This window comes from Brassica napus, chromosome A3 (genome assembly GCF_020379485.1).
Source record: "Brassica napus cultivar Da-Ae chromosome A3, Da-Ae, whole genome shotgun sequence".
NCBI lineage: Eukaryota > Viridiplantae > Streptophyta > Magnoliopsida > Brassicales > Brassicaceae > Brassica > Brassica napus.
Genome location: NC_063436.1, coordinates 15843043 through 15858473, shown reverse-complemented (window position 1 = coordinate 15858473; position 15431 = coordinate 15843043). Strand labels below are relative to the sequence as shown.

General features: G+C 39.2%; 4 protein-coding genes across 6 annotated transcripts; 3 read left to right on the top strand and 1 right to left on the bottom strand.

The window, feature by feature from the left end:
* The first annotated feature begins 3 nt into the window (after window positions 1-3).
* LOC106439088 (DEAD-box ATP-dependent RNA helicase 40) lies at window positions 4-4501 on the top strand. The gene is made up of 8 exons (XM_013880443.3): window positions 4-218; window positions 444-1549; window positions 1652-1840; window positions 2081-2149; window positions 2228-2497; window positions 2592-2942; window positions 3027-3304; window positions 3386-4501. Exons 2-8 carry the CDS (start codon window positions 455-457, stop codon window positions 4290-4292), a joined length of 3159 nt encoding a protein of 1052 aa, XP_013735897.2. The 5' UTR covers window positions 4-218; window positions 444-454; the 3' UTR covers window positions 4293-4501.
* A 397-nt stretch (window positions 4502-4898) lies between these two features.
* On the bottom strand, window positions 4899-6011 carry LOC106439091 (elongation of fatty acids protein 3-like). The gene has a single exon (XM_048776305.1). The coding sequence runs from the start codon at window positions 5827-5829 to the stop codon at window positions 4921-4923; it is 909 nt and encodes a 302-aa protein (XP_048632262.1). The 5' UTR covers window positions 5830-6011; the 3' UTR covers window positions 4899-4920.
* A 1980-nt stretch (window positions 6012-7991) lies between these two features.
* On the top strand, window positions 7992-12264 carry LOC106439092 (probable boron transporter 3). Of its 3 annotated transcripts, none has more exons than XM_013880446.3 (13): window positions 7992-8240; window positions 8723-8846; window positions 8931-9013; window positions 9110-9302; window positions 9381-9519; window positions 9598-9763; window positions 9850-10016; window positions 10090-10263; window positions 10333-10428; window positions 10509-10643; window positions 10730-11046; window positions 11128-11398; window positions 11785-12264. In XM_013880446.3, the coding sequence occupies exons 2-13, from the start codon at window positions 8737-8739 to the stop codon at window positions 12145-12147; spliced, it is 2214 nt and encodes a 737-aa protein (XP_013735900.2). In that variant the 5' UTR covers window positions 7992-8240; window positions 8723-8736; the 3' UTR covers window positions 12148-12264.
* Window positions 12265-13577: 1313 nt separating this feature from the next.
* On the top strand, window positions 13578-15049 carry LOC106443920 (autophagy-related protein 8h). Its single transcript, XM_013885467.3, has 5 exons — window positions 13578-13752; window positions 13860-13915; window positions 14415-14467; window positions 14558-14676; window positions 14767-15049. The coding sequence occupies exons 1-5, from the start codon at window positions 13710-13712 to the stop codon at window positions 14853-14855; spliced, it is 360 nt and encodes a 119-aa protein (XP_013740921.2). The 5' UTR covers window positions 13578-13709; the 3' UTR covers window positions 14856-15049.
* Window positions 15050-15431: the final 382 nt, after the last annotated feature.

The window sequence follows — 15431 nt, the reverse complement described above, 5'->3', positions numbered from 1 at the left end:
GTTTCTATTAAACACTGTCGTATTAAAACTCTCGAGTACGACGTCGTACGCTTTTCTTATTCTCTCTCTTTCGTGAACCCCAGCCTCACTACTTCAATCAAGACGCCGAAACCCAGCTCCTTGTCTCTACTATAGTCTCTCGCTTGCAGCGACGTCATCTCTTTGGTTGACACCGGAGAAATTCGTCTTCCTTGCATCGCACAGGCGGCGCCGTCGATGTAAGTGTATCTCTCAAACTCTAAATCTTATCGGCGATTGTTGGATTTATCGGCATGTCTTGTGTTATAGTCTCGTGGAAAGTAGATGATGTTAATCGATTGTTGAATGATTTGATTTTGTGCACGTTAGCCTAGATTAACTATCTCGTTGATGAATCATAGTGTCAAAGCTTAGGTTAATTAGGTCTCTTGAAGATGATAACATGAGAATTTCTCTGATTGCAGAGCCTTTGGATATGGCTACGGCAGAAGCAGCTCCAGCTTCTGCTGGTCCACGCTATGCTCCGGAGGATCCCACTCTTCCCAAACCATGGAAGGGACTCATCGATGGAAGCAGCGGCGTTTTGTATTACTGGAATCCTGAAACGAACGTTACTCAATACGAAAGACCTTCTCCACCTTTGCCAGCTGGTGCTCCTCCGAAGCTAGCTCAGATTCCTGTACCTTCCGCAGGACAACAAGGACATCAAGCTCAGCTTGAGCTAGGAAAGCCCGTTGGTCATGTGCCTCAGCAACATGGTTTACAACAACAGCCTCAGCAGTTCCCATCTCAACATGGAAGGCCCCAAATGATGCAGCAGCAGCAGCATCCGGGACAGCAGATGCCTCAACAATCAGGTCAACAGTTTTCACAACCACAGGGCCAATCTATGGCGCCGCAGCCACATGGGCATCCTTCTCAACAGACGTATCAGCCAACACCACAGCAGCAGCAGCAGCAGCAAGCAATGCAGAACCAGCATTCACAGATGCCTCAGCAGCTGAGCCATCAGTATCCACATTCACAACAACAGTACATGGGTTATAGGCCTTACATGCAACAACAAGGGACTCAAAATTCACATCAGACGCCACCTCAGATGGGTCCCCAGGGTCAGCAGTTTCCGAGCCAGCAAGAGTACAACTCAATGCCTCCAAAGAGGGAGGGGGAGGAGTTCCATAGGGGTGAGAAAACTGGGTTTTCTCAACCCCATTTACAAAATTCTGAAGCTTCACCATCTCAAAATACCGCCTTTGAGACTAAGGCATCATCACAAAGACCAAATGCAACTCAGCAATACAATGGGCCTCAAGGAAGCTTTCAACACCCTGCTGCAGTCACACAGTTTCAACAGCCAGGGGCTAATCTGGCTCACCAGCAGCTTGGACCTAGGCCTCCACATCACATGGACCAAATGTTGCACCAGAAGTCTCATGCTTCCCCTTTCCGATCTAATAACACCTATGAGAATAATCTACAAGCTAGACCTGGTAATGACTCCTACGGTAACACAAGAATGGAAGGGCCGATGAGAGGTGCACAACCACGCCATCCTGCAGCAATGCCTGAGGTTAGTGCAGATTATCACTTTCTCCTTTCTTTTTTATCTTGTGAAATATCTTTGCCTCAGAGTCGTTTCTCAGGTAAAGAACCTTTTTAAAATAATATGCAGGATATAAGGATAGGTGGCGGTCCACCTGCACATGCTGATCCGGCCATGGGGCAGACAGGGCATGGACCATACGGACATGCTGGTCCAGCCTTTCCAACCGCAGGAAGGCCTCATTTTGCAACAACTCCTGATGGTCCCCATCTTTCGCCTGTTGATAGTTACCGAAAACAGCATGAAATCACAGTAACTGTAAGTTCATATTCTTTGATTGCTTGCCTTTGGCTGTTAAGTTCTTTAAGCTGTAATGTGCTGTAATTTTTTGCAATTGTTGTTTCAGTGAATGTTTGTCCATAAAACTACTGAGAATGTGGGATTGGACGAACTTCAACTGGAATAAGTAATAGCATTTTAGAATAGTATTAAACCTTGCGCTTTTCTCATATATTCTAATTTGTGTGCCACTTTTAAAAATCTATCGCTCTTGTGCAGGGTGAGAACATTCCAGCACCATTCATCACGTTTGAATCTAGTGGTCTCCCACCTGAATTACTTAGAGAGGTCAGTTTTATTATGAACTTTATTAATGGCCTTGGTTCTGTAAGCATTATTGTGTGTTAATGGTTTTTTGTTTATCAGTTGCTTTCTGCTGGATTTCCATCACCAACACCGATCCAGGCTCAAACATGGCCAATTGCTCTGCAGAACAGGGATATAGTTGCAATTGCAAAAACTGGTTCTGGTAAAACATTGGGATACTTGATCCCTGCCTTCACTCTTCTTAGGCACTGTCGTAATGACCCCCGCAATGGCCCCACGGTTTTGATCTTAGCTCCTACTCGGGAGCTAGCTACACAGATACAAAATGAAGCCCTTAGGTTTGGCCGGTCTTCCAGAATATCATGCACTGTGAGTTTTATTCGAGTCTCTTTTGACTTTTGTCGTCATGGCTGATAGAGCCTTCCTTGTTTTTTTGGATACTTATCTATATTTTGGTTATCAGTGCTTGTATGGTGGAGCTCCAAAGGGTCCTCAATTGCAAGAATTGGAACGAGGAGCTGATATTGTGGTGGCAACTCCTGGGCGCCTAAATGACATACTGGAGATGAGGAAGATTGATTTCCAACAAGTTTCCCTCCTTGTGCTTGACGAAGCAGATCGAATGCTTGACATGGGTTTTGAACCCCAAATCCGTAAGATTGTGAATGAAATACCTCCGCGGAGACAGACTCTTATGTACACTGCGACTTGGCCAAATGAAGTTAGGAAAATTGCAAACGATCTTCTTGTGAACCCTGTCCAAGTTAACATAGGCAGCGTAGATGAGTTGGCTGCAAACAAGGCGATAACGCAGGTGATGATCATCTAAACCATTCTTTATCACTTCCTTCTACAGAAGTTGGTGATGAGGTTACTAATTCCATGCTTACTATTGCAGTATGTTGAAGTTGTCCCACAAATGGAGAAGGAGAGGCGTTTGGAGCAAATCCTTAGGTCGCAAGAACGAGGTTCAAAAGTTATAATATTCTGTGCCACGAAAAGGCTTTGTGACCATCTTTCACGCAGCGTCGGACGTAATTTTGGTGCTGTTGTAATCCATGGAGACAAATCTCAAGGTGAGAGAGATTGGGTACTTAACCAGTTCCGCAGCGGGAAGTCGTGTGTGTTGATAGCTACTGACGTTGCTGCCCGGGGGCTCGATATAAAAGACATAAGGTTTGTTATAATAGTTCTTGCTCTTTTCTTGTTTATTATCAAGATTTCTTCATGACCTTTGGTTGTGTTATACCACTACAGAGTTGTGATCAACTACGATTTTCCAACTGGTGTTGAAGACTATGTTCACCGTATCGGGAGAACTGGTCGAGCTGGTGCAACTGGAGTTGCATTCACTTTCTTTACAGAGCAAGATTGGAAATATGCGCCTGATTTAATCAAAGTCCTGGAAGGAGCAAACCAGCAAGTACCGCCTCAAGTGAGGGACATTGCAATGCGCGGTGGCGGTGGTGGTGGTCCGGGTTTTAATCAGGACCGAAGAGGCATGGTAAACCGATTTGACTCTGGCCGTGGTGGTAGCCGTTGGGATTCTGCAGGTGAGTTTGGTGGGCGTGGCGGTGGGTTTGGAGGCCGAAGTGGCGGATTTGGAATGAGAGATGATTCATTTGGACGTGGTCGGGGTTTTCCTGGTCCTGATGGTGGTCGTATGAATGTGGGTAGAGGTGGATTTGGTCGGTTTGGTAACAATAATATGGATGGACGAGGCTTTGGTCGTGGTGGTGGTGGTGGTAGAGGCTTTAGTCGTGGTGGTGGACGGTTTGATAACAGAAGAGGTAGAAGCCGTAGCAGAAGTCCTGATTTGGTTAGGCCACGTCGTAGCCCGAGCTATAGCAGGAGCCGCAGCCGGAGCTATAGCCGTAGTCGTAGCAGGAGCTGGTCACGCTCAAGGAGTCGTAGCCCTAGGCGTAGTGGTCATAAACGGAGCAGAAGCTATAGCCGTAGTCCTAGTCCAGTGTATGAAAGAAGGGATAGGCGACCGCGTGTTTCTGGGTTTGATATTAAACCACCAGCTGAGTCTGTCGTGAATCCAGACACTGTAGGAACTGCTGCTGCTTCTGAAACCGTGGTCCCTGCTCCATTGTCTGAGAGACAAGGGAATGGTGTTGTCGAGTCTGAGGTAGAAGCAGCTTTAGTTGATAAACCGTAAAAGTCAAGACTCGAAACAGAATGATTCTGAAACCTCAAAATGAAGAAAACACTATTCATCCATCCCAATATGTTTGGTTATTGAATTGGAGGTCTTGCAAGATTTGTTGGCTGGAGTTTCTTTATTTTATTTTTTTGTTTTATTTTTCCTCATTTTCTTGTTGTATTATGGAGTTAGTTTGTAATGTATTTGAGAATTTTATGATTTTATCGTTTATGTAAACACCAACAATTACCTTCAAAATAATCTGGACTACAAACTAGTAGCTACATATATTAAATTTAATATTCGATTAGGTACAAACTTAGTGGTGTACGAGTAGACTAATCTCATTGTGCAACTCTTAAAGTCACCTTAATGTCACAATTTTGAATCTAAGAATCAGCTATTTCATTATTAGTGTTACATTGTCAATATATTTTGTCATCTTATTCATAATTAAACAATTTTAGAATCTAGGAATCAGCCATTTCATGATTAATGTTACATTTTCAATATTTTCTTTTTGACTAAAAATATTTTCAATATATTTCGTCATCTTATTCATAATAAAACAATTTCAAACACTACAAACATCATTTCAAGTAACAACACAACAAGAGATCGACAATACATAATATTCAACAATTTAAGCCAGTTTAATCGTTTCCTTTGGAAAATAATTATCTAATTGTTTCTTGTTAGCATAGTTCTTGGAGCGGAAGTTGAAGAAGAGAACCAAGAGAGACCCATTAAACGCACCCATGAAATATATTGTCCAAACCCCGGAGCAACCCGACCCGTAATAATGCTCCGGAAACATCCAACCTGATAACACGAACCCGAAAACAAACTGCACAATCTGAAACTCCGTCACAAACCTCTTCCACCTCGGTCTCCGTCCAACGGCACAAAGGAAGTAGTAACCGTACATGACGACATGAACCAACGAGTTCGTCACAAGCGCGACAGGAAACATCGACTGGCGGGTTCGGAGCCAGGTGAAGCACAAGATCACAACCGTTGCATGGTGGTACACATGGAGGAACGAGAGCCGTTGGAATGACTTGCCGAGTATGATGAGGAGCGTGTCTCCGAACTCGAGGATCTTGGATAGGTAGAAGACTTGACCCCAGAAGAAGAGCGGTCCTTTAGGTTTCACGTCGAGGGGAAAACAAATCGTGTGGAAAAGGCGCATTGTGGGGTCTGAGGTTACGGAGAGAGTGCAACCAACGGCCATGATAAGAGAGAGGAGGCAGAGGACGAGGCTGTGAACGGCTGTGATTGGTTTGAGAATTTTGGAACCGAGTGAGGGGAGTGAAACGACGGCATGTCGGAGGAGGAATGTTGCGGAGAGGTAAAGGGAGACTACAACGGCTACAAAGAACACGGTGGAGCCGAAGGTTTCACCTTCGGTCCACGTGAAGTTGGCGATGTAGGGGTGGTTCACGAGCCAGTAGGTTAGGGTGGAGTAAGCCAATGCCATTCTCCAGCCAAGTTTGAGTAAATGGTAAATGGTTAGAGAGAGTCTATATAATGTATTTTGAACATCTTTCATTAATGAAAGTAGTTGGACTGATTTGCGTAAACTGATGCCTTTACGTCATGGAGTGAACCGGTAATATTGCGTCGCCTGGATTCACGTGTCTTTGCTTCCCCTGCGCTGGTCTGGCCAGAGGCTTACTCAAATAGCTTTTGTATATTCAAGTGGAATGGTATTATACTATTTGATTCATGGAATGAGAGTGATAGATGGATTAATGCATTGTTAGTATTATGCATAACCAGGGCCGCCTCAAATTAATTTTAGACCATGTTCAAAATAATTATTAATTGTACATTTTATCAAGTTTGTCTGATTGTTTATATTATAAGTTCTAAATTTAGTATTATATCTAAAATTTTAAAGTTTTTACCATAATTTATTTATATATTTTTAAAAATTCTTAAACTTTTTATTTTTATATGTCGGGGTCATGTTCGACCGCTCCACTTACGTGTTACGCGTGATGTTAAACGGTCATGTGCATAACGTGAGAACGTAATAACGTAGAGAATGCAATATGCATAACATGGGATGTCGTAAAGAGTGTATCATCATTTAATAAAAGACTGTATCATCGTATTTAGTTTTATTTTACTATGCATTACGTGGGAACGTGACGTAGTCGTATTATGCATGATATGATATGAGAACGTAATATTAATGGGTTAGTCCTTTTTTTTTATCCATGTTCGATGATACGCCCTTGCACCGTGCTGAAGACCTCTTGTAACCCTTTTTCTCCATGATCTGCATAATTTGCGTTTTCTGGGGTTTGAATCCCAGACCTCTTGGTGTAGAAGCATTAATGAACCCTTAGTTAAACCATTGGACTAAGGGGGCTTCCACAATATTAATGGGTTAGTTCTGCTAATCTGTTTTGAGTTATATTAAAAAAAATTACCAATTCGAGCTATTACATAACACATTTCGAATTTCCATTGGTGAATTTTGGTTTGGTTTGATTTAGGTACATATGCCAACCCCTAGTTCTTCTATGTACTTTTGAAGACCGAACATTCACTCTATCCAAACTTTTTCACCTACAATTTTGAAGATCGTAATAAATATTAACTTAAACATTAACCTAAACTGAAACATTTTCGCTATACTTACAATTCCAAATTTTAATCAAATAGTAATCTTCTTCATAGAGAAACTAATCTTAACATTTTCCCAGTAGAAACAAAACACATCAACAGTTTAAAACTCTAAAACAGTGAACAACTTAAGACAAACCAATCTAATCGAAGTTGAAGTTGAAGAAGAGAAGCATCGAACTCAACATTGAAACACCATCCCCTATACCCGGAAAACCCGAGCAAATGATCACGAAGACAAGACAATCAAGGTTTGCATCGTGGCGTATACGTTTCAAAAGTTATAACAAGACAATTCCTCCTCATATATACAGATGATCAGATAAGTATATATATAGTTTCTAAAACAGGTCTTATTAGAAGAGTATATTCAGTCAGCTATAGTGATAGTGTAGCATACGTTAAGTGTTTCTTGTCAACGAAAATGCTTCTACTTTCATCGTATGACTAACCTATATTCTTTACAGAAATACAAATTACCTTTACCCTCGTCTATGGGTTTTCAAAAAAAATTCTTAAAGTATAATTAAACAAATAATAACATTATATAATTTATAAATCTAAAATAACAAAATAAAATAATCTATATAAAAATTTTAAAGTTGAGATAAGCATACTAACAAAAAAGATCTCAAGTTTGAAATATCTTTATATCATTTATAATTAATAATATTTCGAAAATTCCATTGGAATCTATGGATGAAGCCACTCTATTAATGGACGTTCTCTCTGTTTCTTACCATATAAATAGGTTGCCACTAGTAGAAAGGAGATATTTATTGGAAAAAAAAATCATCGAAAATTACAAAACCCTATAAATATTGTGAATCGTCATTATCAGGAAGAATGAGACTTTTTGTGGAAAAAATATTCCAAATCATAAATCCGAGGAAATGTCAGTCCCAAAATCCAAATTCTCTTTGAAATAAGTACATGTTATTGTTTGGGTCGAGAGAAGAGATAATGAATCAACTTGACTAAACAAAAGGTAGAGGTTCATTTTAAATTAAAACATTAATTAAAGAGTGAAACAGAAACATGTTAATGCCGCGTTATTAGACAAATGTGTACAAAGTACCAACCAATCACGAGCTGTGTCTGTCTGAAACCCGAGGCAGAAACACAGAGACAAACATCTCTTCCTCTCTCTCTTCCCATAAAGATCTCAACATCACTCTCACTCTTTTTCTTCTTTCAACATTTTTTATCTGCAACAGTTAAAAAAAATCTCACACAACCCTCCTGAAGAGGCCAAGAGCAGAGAACGCAAGCTGCACATTTCCTTCTTCTTCTTCTTCTGGGCAGTTCTAACCTGTTTTGTCTTTGGTAAGTGTTTTTTTTTCTTTTCGTTATAAGTCATTCTTGAATCCAAGCTTAGATCCCATGTCTTTTACTTGTCTGTTTAGCTTTTTGTTTCTTTTTTTTTTCTCACCAGCTTTTTGCTTTTTCTTTTTGAGATTTCCAGCAAAAATATATTGTAAGGTTTTTTCCTTTTTGCCAAATCAAATCTACTGTACAACCGCAATCAACGCTTTTAGTAAATCTCTTCGGATTCTCTTTTAGCTTTCCCGCAAAGATATTCATATTTGGATCTGAGTTTCTTAGTACACTTCCTTAAAGTCATTCAAAGTATCTAACTTCTCTTTGTTTAGTTTGGTTCTAGTGACATTCAGAAGTAAAAAAAAAAAACAGTTTTAGCTACTTCAAAAGTATTAAATCTCAACCAGTTTGATTTAGAATTCTAATCTTGGTTAATAGTGTGCTTTGTCTTAACCATTCACTTGCTCTAATTTTCTTGAACTTTGTAGGACACCAGAACTAAATGGCCGAGGCAGAGAGCTTTGTCCCTTTCCAAGGCATAAAGAATGATATCAAAGGGAGACTCAGATGCTACAAACATGACTGGATCAGTGGTTTCAGAGCTGGATTCAGGTAACATTCATTTCTCTTCTCATTTTCTTTTGTTAATGCTTGAGAGAGATGAGTTTGATCTTAGTTTATGAAAAAAAAATATAGGATTCTGGCACCAACAACTTACATATTCTTTGCATCCGCCATTCCTGTGATTACATTTGGAGAGCAGCTGGAGAGAGATACTGGTACAACAACCACCTCTTGCTCCTACACTTACTATCTTTGATCTTAGTGAGAGATGTAAACTTGTGTGGTTTTGCTTCTTTTTGCTACTTGGTTAGATGGGAAGATCACAGCTGTTCAAACCTTAGTTTCAACTGCATTATGTGGAGTGATACACTCCATTATAGGAGGCCAGCCATTGTTGATTCTCGGTGTTGCAGAGCCTACTGTTATAATGTACACCTTCATGTTCAACTTCGCCAAAAACAGACAAGACTTGGGATCTAATCTCTTTCTCGCGTGGACCGGATGGTAAAAACTCAAAATCTTTCTCTTTTACATGATAACAACAAAAGAAGTATTCAATCTTTCTCTTCTTTCTTTTGGAAGGGTTTGCTTGTGGACGGGGCTCTTGCTGTTCTTGTTAGCTATTCTAGGCGCTTGCTCCTTTATCAATCGGTTTACACGTCTTGCTGGGGAGCTTTTTGGTATCTTGATAGCAATGCTTTTCATGCAAGAAGCCATTAGAGTAAGTAACAATAGCTTACATTCACAAACTTTATACACTGCCATTATGTTTGAAACTCTTTACCCTTTTTTTTTACAGGGCGTTGTGGATGAGTTTGGTGTCCCTGGAAGAACAAATCCTACTTCAGCTCAGTTCCAACCTGCTTGGGTGTTTGCAAATGGAATGTTCGGTTTGGTTTTGTCTTTTGGACTTCTTTATACCGCTCTGAAAAGCCGTAAAGCAAGGTCTTGGAGATTTGGTGCTGGTAAGGAACCTTTAGTTGTTCATACTAGGAGGTTCGGGGCGAAGCCACAACATGTAATATTAGTTTTGTCCCCTTGTGATTTGCAGAATGGTTGAGAGGGTTTATAGCAGACTATGGTGTGCCAGTGATGGTAGTAGTGTGGACTTGTGTATCATACATACCTTGGAAGAGTGTTCCTCAAGGGATACCAAGACGTCTCGTTAGTCCTAATCCATGGTCTCCTGGTGCTTATCAGAATTGGACTGTCATTAAGGTACTCAATCAGTTTCATTACTCTCTTTTACTATTATTGCTTTTATGCTCATATTTTACCAAACTGTTTGCAGGAGATGCTGGATGTGCCTGTTGTTTACATTATCTTAGCGTTGGTTCCAGCGTCAATGATCGCTGTTCTTTACTACTTTGACCATAGTGTAGCTTCACAGCTAGCACAGCAAGAAGATTTTAATCTGAGGAAGCCACCTTCTTTTCATTATGATCTGCTTCTTCTAGGCTTCTTGGTAAAACATGTAGTCTCTTATCTTTCTTGACTAAGCCGTTTAATTTACAATATAACTCTTCTTCTGTAGACAATCTTATGTGGTCTCCTTGGTATACCTCCATCTAATGGTGTCATCCCACAGTCTCCAATGCACACAAAAAGCTTAGCAACACTGAAACACCAGGTTTGTTATTATTACCTCATTGTGTTTCTTTAAAAGGTCTTCTTGTCAGAGAGGCATTAAGAGCCAGTTGATGTATGCAGTTACTACGAAACAAGCTCGTGGCAGCTGCACGCAAATGCATCAGAAACAAAGCAACGTTAGGAGAAGTCTACGGAAGCATGGAAGAAGCTTACCAGCAAATGCAAAGCCCTCTGATACACCAAGGACCTTCTCGGGTATGTATGTGTGTATCATCTACATCAGTTTATCATATAGTCAGACTTTTTTAAACTCATCTACTGAACCGTTTGCTCGGTATCAGATTCAGGGACTCAAACAGTCACAAATGCAGAAGGGTTTAGGCTTAGCAAACGCAGACACGCTGGTTGATGAAGCGGTTTTCGATGTAGAGACAGAAGTGGAGAATGTGTTGCCAGTGGAAGTGAAAGAGCAAAGACTAAGCAACTTTCTTCAAGCTATGTTGGTTGCTGGATGTGTTGCAGCGATGCCGTTGATCAAAAGGATCCCTAGTTCGGTTCTTTGGGGTTACTTTGCTTACATGGCTATTGAAAGCCTCCCAGGGAATCAGTTCTGGGAGAGGATTGTGCTTCTCTTCACTGCTCCAAGCAGGAGATTCAAGTAAACAAACATCATCATCAACCTTTCTTACACAATCAAGAGTATGTAATAATGGATTTTGGTTCTTGTTTTTTTTGGCAGAGTTCTTGAGGATAACCATGCGGTGTTTGTCGAAACGGTGCCTTTTAAGACGATGGCGATGTTTACTTTGTTTCAAACGGGGTACTTGCTGGTCTGCTTTGGGATCACGTGGGTTCCGGTGGCTGGTGTTTTGTTCCCGTTGATGATAATGTTTCTTGTTCCGGTTAGGCAATACGTGTTGCCTAACTTCTTTAAAGGAGCTCATCTTCAGGACTTGGATGCTGCTGAGTATGAAGAAGCTCCTGCTCTCTTATCATTCAACCTCAAACCGGTAACAAGCTCTCTTCTTATTCTTTTTGGTCTTTATAAAACTTTAGAAATTTCTTGAAAATCAGATAAACTCAGGGTTCTAAAAATTGGTGGTGAATCGACGGTCTAGGCCGCATCTTACCCAATGTTCAAAAAATCGTTAGGTGGTAGTTATGCGTTTTTTAGAAGATTATTGATTAGACGGATGCCTAGATGATTTTTTGAATGTCAAAACTGGAATTTTTAAAAATCGTTCAAAAAACTTGTTTTGTTTAGTTCAGATTTACCGTCTAGGCCGATTTTTAGAACACTGGTCTGGACGATGCACTAATCCTCTATAAAAAGTTTAATTACGGTCTAGATTTTTTTTTGAACATTTGATAAATTTATTATTTTGGTGTGTACCAGGAAGGCGAAGTGAGCCGTGCGACATCGTTTGCGGACAGTGGAGAAGTGATGGACGGGATGTTCACGAGGAGCAGAGGAGAGATAAGGAGAGTGAACAGCATTAAGCTCGCTGGCAGTGTAGGAGGTGGATCAACGGGAGGCTCGCCTGCGGGTGGAGTGGAGTTGATGAGGAGAGTGGTGAGTTTTCAGAATCCTAGAGTTTCGGAGAAAGTGTATATACGGAGCTTAAGTGATTACAGAGGAGGAGGAGAGAGTAGTCCGAGGTCGCCAGCTGGAAGAGCTCCTCTCAGTCCACGGTTTGCGGCTGCGGGAGGTGGAGGAGGAGGAGAACAGAGGCTTTCTAATTTAGGAAAGTTTGTTTAGTCAAACATTTAGTGTCTTAAATTCATATTCTTAACCGATGACTCTACGAAGCCTATCCGTCTGTTATAATGAAATTACTGAAATGAAAAAAGGAAAAAGGAAGATTATTGTTGAGAATTTAATTGTTTCAGTAAAACATTTCTCCTTTTCTTTTACATTTCTTAGTAGTAGCTTGGCTTTCCTTTTTGCTTAGCACACCAATGAAAAGGTCAAATCTAGAAATGTGGAGAGAATGGGACAAACGAGTTTACGGAAAGTATTATTTGATTTATATATTAAAACATTACAATTGTTTGATTCTCCATAAGATTATGTAAAGATGTTTTAAAAATGCTCTGGTTTAATGATAATCAAATCTAAAACAAAAAAATTACTTTTTTTTTCATTAACTGAAGTTACAATCTATATGAATGAATATGTAGAGTTAAATTATTGGAAATCAACAAAAATCACACTCCAACTAGTTAGTAGCTATGTGGATTCACACTACTGATGAAAATCTTCAAAGACGAGAACCAACTTATCTACAAGTATTTTACCAAAAAAAAAAAAACTTATCTACAAGTACGTTGGGATGAGTTTGGTGGCTCTCAAAGTGATTCTACTAATCAAATCCGTGATCTCTGAAACTCCAACCATATTTTATAGGTCTGGATCGTGTCTACGATCATTTAGTTTTAGTGTTTTTCTTCATCATCTTCTTTACAATCTACTATAACCGAACCCTAGAAGTCTCTGTTCTCATCTTATACATCCTTTATGGTATGGTGGCTTTAGTGCAATTGCTTTTTCCAATAGATGATTTCTATGTGGGTTATGTTATGGTGTATAAATGTATAATTCATTTTTTACTCACATTTGTTTCAGCAAATGAAACACTTTTTGTATCTAGATTATAAAGTTTATATAATCTTTTTGGAATCCAACACTGTTTTGGTTTTTTTTTTAACGCTGATTTATTATGATATTATAATTATGATATGAGAAAGATTATATAGACGATTCGACAATCGATAATATTACTTACTTTATGAGGACTCTCGGACTTGAAACTTGGATTTCCAGTAATATGCAAACAATTACATAGCTTGGAATTCGAATCTCAAACGTGGATGTAGAATTTTATAAGGATTCTAGGATTTAAAACCTAGATTTTCTGTAATCTATAAGAAATTACATAGTCTGGAATTTGAATGTAGAAACCTTTAAGCTTTAACCAATACGCTACGGTGTTATCCAGACTATTTTGGTTTGTAAGAGAATAAAGTGGGTAAATAAGACCGAATCCTTTCTCTCTGTGCAATATCTTATGGGCTAACAAATTATATAATCAGCCCATTAAGAAAGTCCCTGACTTGCCCAAGAATTCAGAGGAGGACGAAATGTCAACTTTAACCAGCCTTGCGGTAACTACTTGTCTTTATTCTATAAAATCATCTCTCTCATCTTCCCTATCTGTCTTTCTCTCCTACCGTTTCTTCACAAACAACCAAAGCGAACCACCACAGAAAGAAAAAACAAACAGCTTCGTGATCGTCATCATCCTCCGCAAAAAAACCAAAATGGGGATCGTCGTCAAGTCATTCAAAGATCAATTCTCCTCTGGTTTGTTCCTGTTCTCTCTGTTTTTGATTTTTTTTTCCCGCGGAAACGAAATGTACGCAGATCTTGATCGGTCTTTGCTTTTTTTGTTTGTTTGTTGGATGGTGCAGATGAGAGATTGAAGGAGTCGAGCAACATCATTGCCAAATATCCAGATAGAGTTCCGGTTAGTTTAATTAAATGCCTTGAGATCATTGTTTGGTTTCTGAGGTTGACGTGTGATCATGGATCTCCTAGGGTTCGAATCAAATTCTAGGTTTAGGGATCTGACGTGACGATAAAGAAAGATCATCTGAATATTTATTTTTTGTTAATAGTGAAATTAAAACAAGATTGATGATAACTCTACAACGTCATCTAATGATTGAGTCAACCTTTTTCTTTTTTTAGTCATTTTTATTTTATTTTTTTGGAATCATTAAGAGGTATTGGCCTTACATATTTAAAATAAATCATGTAATTTAACTCTTTGTTGTGGAGTAGACTCTTCCCTGGATCTGAACATGTTACATTTTAGATTTAATGAGTTTTAGCCATTAAATCATTTCTTATTGGTTTTCTTCGTAGTCAAATTGTGTTCATATAGTATTGTGTTCTTTTTTTTGGTATTCCATGGTTGATTACGGCATTATGATGTTTTTTTTACTATGGGTTCGTTATTATAGGTGATCATTGAGAAATATTCAAATGCAGACCTCCCTGACATGGAGAAGAGCAAGTAAGTTTTGTGTCATCACCTAACCTCTTGGATTAAAGTGAATATATAGTAATAACACTAATTGAATGAATCACGTTTTGATGGGTGCAGGTTCTTGGTCCCACGAGACATGACTGTTGGACATTTCATTCACATGCTAAGCAATAGACTACAGTTAGATCCATCTAAAGCCCTGTTTGTTTTTGTACAGAACACACTTCCTCAAACAGGTACCTAATCAAGCACCATCCATGTTTAAGACTTTCTCAATAATAAAACATCCATTAATAGACCGTTGACTATTCTCTTGATTCTTGCAGCTGCTCGCATGGACTCTTTGTACAATACTTTCAAGGAAGAAGATGGTTTCCTCTACATGACGTACAGCACTGAGAAGACATTCGGCTAACCCAAAAAAAAAGATTCGTTGCTTTAATATTTGAAAAGCTCGTTTTCTGAATAATCCGTTTGTTTGACATATTATTTGTGAATAATGAATGTCAGCTCTTGTTAGCTGACCTTTGTACAGAAAAGCTAAAAAAAAATTGACTTTGTAAATTGTATTCAATAATAAAACAATGTGATGATATGATTCACACGAAACCCTTTTCTTTGTTTATGTTCTTCCCTTAGATAAAGGAACACTTATAGTTTCGTGCAAGCACGTAAGGTTGGGGGGATATGGTAAACTGAGGCCTAAGAAAATTCAATGTCGGTGCGTTAGACGTGTACCATACGACTTGGATTGTGTGTTATGAGATATATAATGTTAAGAGTTGAACCGCAAACTTTAGAATATAGTTTGTACGTGTATATCCTCTAGTCAAAATTTTCATTAGTAATTTTTTTTTCACAACAATTGAAACCATGGTACAAAACACACGTTTGAGTTCGGGATGTTACGGCACGATACATGGTCTATACGATTGGATAAAGCATCTTTTTTTGGGTCGGCATAAAAGCATCATTGTAGTTTTTGGAACTT

What these genes read in the sequence shown, in the direction of transcription:
- LOC106439088 (XM_013880443.3), top strand. Translation starts at nt 455, where the DNA reads ATGGCTACGGCAGAAGCAGCTCCAGCTTCTGCTGGTCCACGCTATGCT. An exon ending in ATCCTGCAGCAATGCCTGAG is followed by an intron (nt 1,550 to 1,651) that starts GTTAGTGCAGAT and finishes AATAATATGCAG; the next exon opens with GATATAAGGATAGGTGGCGG. An exon ending in CTTCCAGAATATCATGCACT is followed by an intron (nt 2,498 to 2,591) that starts GTGAGTTTTATT and finishes TTTGGTTATCAG; the next exon opens with TGCTTGTATGGTGGAGCTCC.
- LOC106439091 (XM_048776305.1), bottom strand. Translation starts at nt 5,829, where the DNA reads ATGAAAGATGTTCAAAATACATTATATAGACTCTCTCTAACCATTTAC.
- LOC106439092 (XM_013880446.3), top strand. Translation starts at nt 8,737, where the DNA reads ATGGCCGAGGCAGAGAGCTTTGTCCCTTTCCAAGGCATAAAGAATGAT. An exon ending in TCATGCAAGAAGCCATTAGA is followed by an intron (nt 9,520 to 9,597) that starts GTAAGTAACAAT and finishes TTTTTTTTACAG; the next exon opens with GGCGTTGTGGATGAGTTTGG. An exon ending in TATCATTCAACCTCAAACCG is followed by an intron (nt 11,399 to 11,784) that starts GTAACAAGCTCT and finishes GGTGTGTACCAG; the next exon opens with GAAGGCGAAGTGAGCCGTGC.
- LOC106443920 (XM_013885467.3), top strand. Translation starts at nt 13,710, where the DNA reads ATGGGGATCGTCGTCAAGTCATTCAAAGATCAATTCTCCTCTG. An exon ending in CAAAGATCAATTCTCCTCTG is followed by an intron (nt 13,753 to 13,859) that starts GTTTGTTCCTGT and finishes TGGATGGTGCAG; the next exon opens with ATGAGAGATTGAAGGAGTCG. An exon ending in AATATCCAGATAGAGTTCCG is followed by an intron (nt 13,916 to 14,414) that starts GTTAGTTTAATT and finishes TCGTTATTATAG; the next exon opens with GTGATCATTGAGAAATATTC.